Below are 10638 nucleotides of genomic sequence, written 5' to 3' on the forward strand. Positions count from 1 at the left end.
TAGAAATGGCGCACAACAATGCTTCCACATCCTCATCCTTTCTTGAGAGTGCATCTGCCACCACATTTTGCTTCCCTTTTTTGTAGATGATTTCAAAGTCATAACCCAACATCTTTGTGACCCACTTTTGTTGCTCTTCAGAGGATAATCTTTGTTCTAAAAAGTATTTAAGGCTATCATGATCCGTTTTTACCTTGAAGTGTCTTCCCATTAGGTAGGGTCGCCATTTCTTAAGTGCATGGAGTATTGCCAACATTTCCTTCTCATAAATAGCTTTGCTTAAAAACTTTCCCTTGATTGGACGACTTTCAAAAGCAATGGGTCTTTCATCTTGCATTAGAACAACACCAATTCCATTTCCTGAAGCATCACATTCCACAATAAAGGTTTTTGTGAAGTCCGGTGTAGCTAAGACCGGTGCTTGGCACATTGCCTCTTTAAGATGTTCAAAGGCCTTTGTTGCTTCCGGAGTCCATGAAAATGCATCTTTCTTCAATAATGTTGTTAGAGGTGCTGCTATTCTCCCATAATTCTTAACAAACTTGCGATAATACCCTGTCAACCCAAGAAATCCTCGCAGATGCTTTATGGATGTGGGGATTTTCCATTCCTTAATGGCTTTAATTTTGCTAGGGTCTACCTTAACTCCTTCATGAGATACAATATGACCCAAATATTCCACCTCCTGGACTCCAAAGAAACATTTGGATCTTTTTGCATATAATTGTTTCTCCTCCAATAGTTGTAGCACCCTGTCAACATGTTCAACATGATCCTTCCAAGACTTGCTGTAGATTAGTATATCATCAAAAAATACTAACACAAATTTTCTAAGGAATGGTTTGAAAATTGAATTCATCAAACCTTGAAATGTTGAAGGTGCATTGGTAAGGCCAAAAGGCATGACCAAAAATTCATAATGACCCTCATGAGTTCTAAATGCTGTTTTCAGAATGTCTTCAATCTTCATTCTGATTTGATGATATCCTGAACGAAGATCCAACTTGGTGAAGTAAATTGATCCATGCAATTCATCCAGTAATTCATCAATGACAGGAATGGGGAACTTATCTTTAATAGTGAGCTTGTTGAGCTCCCTATAATCCGGACACATGCGCCATGATCCATCCTTCTTGTGCACCAATACTACTGGAGCAAGAAAGAACTTTGACTCGGTTGAATTATACCAGCCTCTAGCATTTCTGCAACCATACGTTCAATTTCACTCTTTTGGACATAGGGATATCTGTACGGCCTGATGTTTGGAGGAACACTTCCTGGAATCAGATGAATAGCATGATCATGATCACGCATAGGTGGGAGACCTTTGGGAGTCTCAAATACCTTGGAATGATTGTCCAGGACTTTTTGGAGATCTGGAGAAATAGATGATTCCAATGTGGAAACATCTAGCGAACATAATTGTGCAATTACACCTCTTTGCTCCTTTTTTAGAAGCTTTTTCATACCATTAGAGCTGATTATCTTTCCTGGTTTCCCTGCAATACCCCTTAATTCAACTTCCTTTCCTTCCGCCGAAAATTTGATGAAAAGTTCTTGAAAATTAAAAGCTATTGTACCCAAGGATTGTAGCCATTGGACTCCTAGTACAACATCAGCACCTCCCATTGGAATGGAAAGCATTGGGCTAGTCAATACATATTCTCCCATGGATAGCTTGATATTATGGCACTTTCCAGAGCAATTTATTGTTCCTCCATTTGCAATCATCACTTGACACTCTGGTGCTGGATATAGGAAGCAATTCAATTCTTTTGCTACCCTACAATGAATAAAATTGTGGGTGCTTCTTGAATCAATCAACACTATTACCTTTTTCTTCTTGATTTGTCCTTCTATCTTGATGGTTTGAGGAGTGGTAATTCCCACCAATGCATTACAAGATATGGTCGGATTTATTTGTTCTTCATCTAGGCTTTGTTCCTGGAGTATATCCTCTTCTTTTGACCTTTCTTGCTCCTTTTCTTCTTCCTCTTCACAATCTATGTAGAATAATTTCTTCTCAGCACACTTATGACCTTTAGTGTATTTGCTATCACAACTGTAACAAAGCCCTTTTGCTCTTTTTTCTTCCAATTGTTGTGGTGTCAACCTTATAGGTTGTGGAAGACTAGGGGCAACAACACTTCCGTCTTTATAGTTGTGAGTGGTATGTTTCCTGGTTGCCATAATTTTGCTTTCCATTTTTCTTGCTAACCTGAATGCCTTCTCTAATGAATCAGGTTCCCAAAGGTGAACATCATGTTGGATATTATCCTTTAAAGACCCTATGAACACATCAATCCTATGCTCCTCTGGAATATCTTTTACCCTTATGTTCAATTTTTGGAACTCCTCAATGTGCTCCATTATTGAACCCTTTTGTTTGATACTTATCAATTGGCTAAAAAAAGTGTTTCTTTTTGTATCCTCATAATGTGCTATCAATTCTTCCGTAAAAATTGCCCAAGTGATAAATTGTTTACGAGAGCAAAGCCATTGATACCATACAAACTGATTTGGTTCCAAATATAAAGTTGCCATACATACCTTTTGTGTGTTTTGCACATTATTGAAATCGAAAAATTGCTCCATCTGTAATATCCATGTTGCAGGATCCTTGCCATCAAACTTCCTCATATCGATTTTTGGAATATGGTGGGGCTTCGATCCAACATTAGAGTCTATGATATCATGATTAACATTTCTTTTGTTCGTATCATGAGTTTCCTTTACTACCTTTTCACCATTAGTAAGTATTTCTTGTAGGAAATTTGTCAAATCTGTCTTCATATCTGTCATGCCTGTCTTCAAGTTTGTGTTCAAATATATCTTCAATTCTTCCATGTTTGTTTTCAAATCTGTCTTCCAATTATCCATTTTAGCTTCCACGCCCTTTATCTTAGATTCCATGCCATTTATCTTAGCTTCTGTTAGCTTTTGTGAGCGTGACATTTGTTGCACTTGTTCTTGTAATTTTGATATATCATGTTGCATTTCTTCCTCTTCTTCATGACTCATGCTAGAGCTTTTAGGTTCCTTACTAGGTGTTTGCATTTTCTTTCCTCGGGGCATCAGTTACCAATAATAATTCCTTCAAAATAATTTTCAAACCGATCTTAAGCAAAAATTTAAGAAAATATACACACCTTTTTTCACTTTGTAGGAGCTCGATATTACCTCTGATGTATCTCTGTACCTTTTGATCATCTAGTTCTGAATTTGTGATCTGTAGTAGCCCTCTGTGTCCTCTTTCCAATGCCACAAGTCTGACCCAAATTGGATTCTCCATGGAAGAGTTATGCGAAATCTCCCACAGTGACTTGATTATAGACTAGTTCAGTAGAGCGAACTTGTACGATGTGGAACGAGTCACTGTTTTGACCTTTGGATCTAAAAAATGCATACAAGAAACTAGAGTCCGTCCTCTTTCTGTACCTTCTTACGAAATTTCAATCCGATCCCCAGAGAGAAAGTTATGATGATTTTCCCCAGGTAACCTGTTTGGAATGTAATTCAGGAGTCTGCAAAAAGACCAACTTCCTCAGATCATATCTCTACAAATATAGTGCGAAAAGCTCTAAAATTCTGAACCGAGGTTCAGCGCGATTTCTTCTCAAATTTGTTTTTTTTGCAACTTCTGAAACGTCGTAGAAAAAAAGTTATAGCGAAAATGCCACGATGACCTGTTTGGAGCAGCAAAACCCTAGAATCCAAAGCCTCTGATACCAAATGTTATGAAACCAGCTCAAGAAAAGATAGAAAAGATGGATCAACGCCTTAGAATTCAGCCTCTTCGAGGGGGCAACCTCCTTTACATTACATAAATGAACAATTCTTGGATGTTTCAAATGACAAAACCTCCTTTCTATATATAGGAGTCTAAGGAGTCACAATATAATCCAGCCGACCTAACAATAATAATATAAAGCCACAAAATAACAATAGAGGGATTCTATGGGGCACAGTAATAACAATATGGGGGCAATAGGGGCACAACAATATTAATAAGGGGTATAACTACAATAGTAATGGGGTAATCACTAGTATTATAGGGACCCAACAACTTTCTTCAATATGTAAACCTTGTCTTCCCAACCTTCAACTTCATAGCCAAGAGGTTGCTGCATATAGATTTCATCTTCTAGAATTCCATTAAAGAAGGTTGATTTCACATCCATCTGATACACTTTCCACTTGTTCTGAGTTGTTGTTGCAAGGAATCCTCTTACAATATCCAATCTAGATACTAGAGTAAACGTCTCTCCAAAAAATATCCCTGGTTGCTATGAGAAACCTTTTTCTACATGTCTTGCTTTAAATCTATCAATCTCTCCTTTCTGATTCAACTTTGTCTTGTACACCCACTTCACACCAATTAGGTTTTTATCTTTTGTTGAATCAACTAAATCCCAAGTGTCATTCTTCTTAATAAATTCTATTTCTTCACCCATAGCTTGCACCCAATTTTCATCCATGATATCTTCTTCAAACGATCAAGGTTGAAATGTCAACAATGTAAAATTTGAACTAACATCTAAATCATCATAAATATCTTGCAAACTTGTCATTTTTCTCTTATCATTGCTTGATTCATCACTTTGTTGATATATGGGAGTATTATGTTCTGCAAAAATGTTTAAAGATTCATGTTCTTCAGAAAATATTATAGTCCTTCCTGGTGTGACTCTATTTGGTGTCTTTTCACATGATCCCTACTACTCAGTTTTTGCTACATCCTCTTCTTCCATGAGTGGTACTCTTATGTCAACTGTTTTGTCTAAATTATCATTCCATGGCTCTTGTTGTTTAAACACAACATCGTTGTTGATTATAATCTTGATGGTGAAAGGGTTATATAACTTATAAGCTTTTGATTCCTCACTATAACCAATAAATATGCATTTTTCAATTTTATCATCCAAATTGCGTCTTATCTCTTTAGGTACATGTGCATATGCTACACATCCAAACACTATGAAATGAAACATACTACAAGTCATACCTAACCATTCTTCTTCTAGCACTCTATTCATCATGTTGTTTGTAGGAAATCTATTTATCACATAAACAACACATACAAATGCTTCTTCCTAATACTCGTTAGACAATTGTCTTCTTATAAACATGCTTCTTGCCATGTTCATATTGGTTTTGTTCTTTCTCTCTGCTAAACAATTATGTTGCGGTGTGTATTTGGTTGTAAATTGCCTTTTGATTCCATATTGTTTGTAGTAAGAATGGAATGCCTTCAAATAATATTCTCCACCATGATCATATCTTGATACCTTGATTTGACGATCACTCTCATTCTTTACTAAGGCTTCAAATTTTTTTTACTTTGCAAAAATTTCAGACTTCTACTTCAAAAAATAAACCCACTTCTTTTTGTTGAAATCATCAATAAATGTGATGAAGCAACAACTTCCACCAATCAACTATGTCCGCATAAGTTCACACAATCTTGTATGAACCAACTCTAGTGGCTACTTTGCTTTGTATGTAACTCCTTTCAGAAAAATCTCATGATGTTGCTTTCCAAAGATACAACACTAATAAGTACCAGAAGGTTCTTTGATGGTAGGTAATCCTCTAACCATCTATTTTTGCTGCAACAATATTAAACCAAAGAAATGCAAATGTCCAAATCAAAAGTGCCATAACCAATAATCATTAGAACATGCAACCGTAAAATAACTGACCTCATCTATGTAATTCATGATCAGAGGATAGAATTTGTTCCTCTAGTCATCTGCACCTTTGCTAGCAACTTCTTACTTAGGGGCTTGCTATATATAACACAATCTTGTCCCTTAAAAATAACTTCGTATCCTTTTTGCATCAATTGACCAACACTTATAAGATTATGTTTGAGATGAGGGACATAATACACCTCCAAAATTGCCTTTGGCTCCACCTGCTTGGTTAGAATGTTGACCACTCCTTTTCCATATATATCCATAGTCTTGTGAGTGCCGAACTTCACCATTATCTTAACAGATTTATCTAGATTTGCAACCAAATTCTTGTTGTCAGTGATGTGGTCACTGCAACCATTGTTTAATAGTCACACATTATCAGAAGGGTCATGCATGGTATGGCAAGTTAGGAAATGAAATCAATATTCATTATAGTTACATTAGCTTTATACTTTCCTTGATCAACTATCCTCTTCCTGCAATCACATGCATAGTGACCAAATTTATTGCAATAATAACATCTCACTTTTCATTTATGAACTCTTTGATTTCTTTTGAAGATTCTTTTGTTGCTTCCACTTTCTTATTCTTGCTCTTCTCTTTCATTTCTCTGACTGCCACTTTTTCCACCTCGTCCTTTGCCTCTTTGTCTACCTCTGCCTCGACCTCTGTCTCTTGAGATAGAAACATGGCTTTTAAAAGTAGTTTCTAAGGATGAATCCTTATTTCTGTATATCCTCGCCTCATGGGATAGAAGTGATCCAATTAATTCATCAATTGTCAGTGTTGTTAAATCCTTGTCTTCTTCATAGCTTCTACTACAACATCAAACTTAGTAGGCAAAGATCTAAGGACCTTCTTAACCACTACTTGATCTTTAATGTCTCACCATAAATATTTAATTGGTTTACGACAGTCAAAACCTGATTCATGAATGAATTGATATCCTCTGTTTCCTTCATTTGTAGACTTTCAAAAGCTCTCCTAGTATTCTTTAACTTAACAATATTGACTTTGGCCATACCTTTATAGCTGCCTCAAAAGTCTCCCACTCTCTCTTTGCTGAAGTTGTGATCATAATTTTTTGGAACACTATTTGATCCACTTCTTGTTCGATAAGTTGCAATGCTTGCGCATTTTTCTTTTTGTCATTCCTTAATTGCTGCCTCTTTGCACTAATAAAACCATGTTCTACTTCATTCCTAGATTCCGAAACCGGATATGCTCCCAAACATCATTAACATTTAACGTCATCTCCATTTTAATGATTTACGTATCATAGTTATTCCCTAATAACGAAAACTATGACTAACAACTTGATGAAACCATCATTAAAAAAAACCCTTTTTTTCGAATAATAATGAAACCCTCTTTAAAAAAAATAAAAATAAAAAACCTTTATTCAATTAAAGCACTCCTTTTCAAAAACCTTTTAAAAAGAGTCTTTAATAACCCATTTATCATTTTTTATAAAGCCCGTTTTATAAATATTTCATATAAAAAAACCATTTCCAAAAAGAGGTCACGCATTATTTGAAAAAGACTTTAACATAATAACCCAAAAACTTTATAACCATATGACCTTTGGAATGAGCGCGCTTTAAAGTTTTCAATTTGCTCACAGGCTTTCGTACGATGGAAAAAGTTATTGTTAATTTGTCGCACTTTTTACACTAGCAACTTGTGGGTGTGACACCAAAGTGTTGCATCTTTAAAACCTGAAGCCCATGATCATTTTGAAAAGTGATTTTTTAAAAAAAAATTGGTCTTTTTTCTGGTTTTTTCTTGGCTAAGTTTTATAGATTTTATATTATTTTTTTAGCTCTGATACTAACTTGTTGGAAAACATAATAAGAAAGATATAAAATTGATACACATAATAGGAAAGATACAAAATTGATGCACATAAATTATAGGATTTGATGCTCTTCTATTGATCACACAAATTTGGCTTGATTACAATGAACCCATTATAAGGGATTTATACTTTTCAACTCAAGAATCAAGTGATGCTAACTTGAACATGCAAACACACACTAAATTTATCTTTTCTCAAATATAAGACTTAACTTAAAGTGGCACTCACTTGACTCAATTAACTCACACTAACTCTAGTTAACTCAAACTCTAAATTTTAACCAATATGTATTTAAGAGTAATTTACTATCTTTAATATAAATTAAAAAAACATTAAAAATTTTATTGTGTGAAAAATTTGCATATTAATATGTTACACTAATAAAATGAGAAATCAATTATTTTAATGATTAATACTATAATTTTTAGAAAGTCAAAATCAATTATTTTTTATAATTAATACCATAAATTTTAGAAGGTCAAATGTGTTTCTTTACAGTATGGCCTGTTCAAGAATTTAGCTTTTCTCGGCACACTGCACTGTGAAACCAAACTATGTTGAGCTCAAATTGAGTTTGAGGATGGAATTTGACAGCTAAATTATCCGTCAGGGGTGATTTGTTAGTTAAATATAGTTTGAAATTTTACAAATCTATCTAAGTGTTTTGTTGAAATTATGAAAATTAGTTAAGAAACTTGAAAACCGTCAAATTTAACCTACAAATCTGTTTTAAAATTCCAACCTAAATTGAGTGTATTATTGTTTGAAAAAACCAACTTAAACCAACTTTCCTTAAACTGCGCAATCATATTTGCGAGTTTGTCGGGGCACACCAGTAAATAAAATACAAAATCATATTTCTTAAAAAGAATATTTAAAAAATTTAAAATAAAAAAATTAATACCTTCTAAAATGGAAGTGTAAGAAGCTTTGTTACCCTTTTACTTGTTTGTTTGTTTTAATGGCCGACATTAAATCGACTTCAAGAAACTTGATTAGATGTTTCTATTTAATAAGAACGTATTTCATACAGTCAGTTAGATTCGAAGTTTTGGACGGCTAGTCGGCGCCCACCGTTCGTTGAACGGTCTGGTATCTCTTGGACTTGCTTGAGGCAGTCATGGTCAACATGCTTCAAAGCAAGGAATCGATCAAAGCCCTCCAGAGAGCTGCAGATTACATACTCAACCAGGGGCCCGTGATTTTCCCAAAGAGCTGCGAATTATACACTCAACTAGGGCCCCCGCCAGTGCACCTGTGATGATTTCCTCAAATATAATTTGCTTTATTTAGCTGAAAAGTCAGTTGATGCCCAAGTGACTTTTTCATGCATCCATCCAGGCCCAACTGTCAAAAGTGTGGCTGGAATCATGGATATGATGAAGAGAATACCGAGAATGGGCTGCTGGTTGACTTTATCTTCTCTACTCATGCACGTCTCTCTTTTCTAGTCTATAAATGCTGGTTTCACAATTTATATAACACACCACTTCTGCATTCTGCCCTTGCTGAATCTTCATGCTTCCCTTGCACATAGGAAACCAAATAAAGCATGGGAAACCATATCTGCTGTCTCACGGTGGGCAATCACAAGGAAACCATTGAGTTGGTTCCCCTTGCCGGCAACGTTCAGATCCTTCATAAACCACTCTGCGCCGCCCGGATCATTCAAGAATTCCCTCAACATTTAGTGTGTCACTCCGATTCATTCTACATCGGCCATAAGACGCCCACTCTATCTCCATGTGACCAACTGAAGTTGGGCAACAAGTACTTCCTTCTACCCCAACACTTCTTTCACTCTCCCTTATCTCTCCTATCGCTCGCTTCCTTAATATCGCCGCCCCCGCCCACGCCCACAAAATCTCCACTTACTTCCACAGCTCGCCTATCAGCTCCACTTCGCAGTATCGAACGCGCTTCTGCTTTGTGTCAACCGTTTGAGATACAGAAAAGCGACGTTGGCGGAAGACTTCGGATCAGAGTCTGCCCGAAGCTTATTTCAAAGCTTTTGGAACAAGGATGGCATGACGCTGATTCAGGAGATGAGGATAATAGAGTCTTGAATACTCCCGAATTGCGGAAAGTCTATTCACAGTTGGTCAATTGCAAAACCCAATGTTGGAGAACGAAGGTTGAGGGTATGAGGGAAAATAAAGAAATATGTGTGTAACACATGGAATTCATGCGCGTATATAAAATGGCTGAGAGCCCGTTGAATTGAAATTCAAACGGCACTTTTAGGACTTCTGCTTCGACTGCAACACCATAATGGTTAATGGAGTTGTCTATAATGTGACTTTTTGTAGATTTCGGTGATGGAATCCGGCGGAAGAAATTGAGGTTAAATTTTGATTTGTTGCAGTTAAAATGGTTTTTTCACTACATATTTGGATTCAGCACCCTGAAAAACCCCTGGGACGCCTTGATTGTGCAGAAACTAGCTATCAAACTTGCGATTCCAATAAATTGCTATAATGGTTAATCCTATAAAAACTGGCGAAGAAGCTTGTTGTATTGAATTTCAAACGGCTACTTTTAAGAGTTCCGCTTCGACTGCAAGCAATAAATGTCAATCATATTCTATCCGAGTCAACCGTATTGTAAATCTCGGTTATTGCACATTAGCTTAAAAGTCAATGGTTAACTTTTTGTGGGGCCGTTTCCATGCTGAGTTGTAAATTATAATGGCATCGTTGAAGTATTCTAAGTTATGTTTTGGTTTTTGCACTTCTGTTCAATAATGTTTAGCCAAATTATTATTTTTATTTAAAGTTCGGTTGTAATGCATAAATATATAACAAAATATTAAAATAAAATATATTATTAAGTATAACTATATAAAATTTATCTCAAATTAATTATTTAAAAAATGTATTATATTAACATAAGTTTTATTAAATATGGTATTATAAGTTATGATAATAATTTTTATAATAAAATGCATTGAATTTCTATAGTTAAGAATATTGTTACATATTTTTAAAATGTATATGTATGAAAATCGTATATTAATTATTTTTATAATTAATAATAAAAATAATAATAATTAAATTTATAGTTTAATTAATTTTTCTGATT

The 10638-nt window shown here is 35.2% G+C and overlaps 1 protein-coding gene across 1 annotated transcript; it reads left to right on the forward strand.

Moving 5' to 3' along the window:
* Window positions 1–9109: 9109 nt before the first annotated feature.
* On the forward strand, window positions 9110–9730 carry LOC149199836 (uncharacterized). The gene has a single exon (XM_089400732.1). It carries the CDS (start codon window positions 9110–9112, stop codon window positions 9728–9730), a length of 621 nt encoding a protein of 206 aa, XP_089256858.1.
* Window positions 9731–10638: the final 908 nt, after the last annotated feature.

This window comes from Pinus tabuliformis, chromosome 2_1 (genome assembly GCF_031772625.1).
Source record: "Pinus tabuliformis cultivar Carrire ecotype Pingquan chromosome 2_1, CPIR1, whole genome shotgun sequence".
Taxonomy (NCBI): Eukaryota; Viridiplantae; Streptophyta; class Pinopsida; order Pinales; family Pinaceae; genus Pinus; species Pinus tabuliformis.

Coding starts and splice junctions, on each gene's coding strand:
- LOC149199836 (XM_089400732.1), top strand. CDS start 9,110: ATGGGAAACCATATCTGCTGTCTCACGGTGGGCAATCACAAGGAAACC.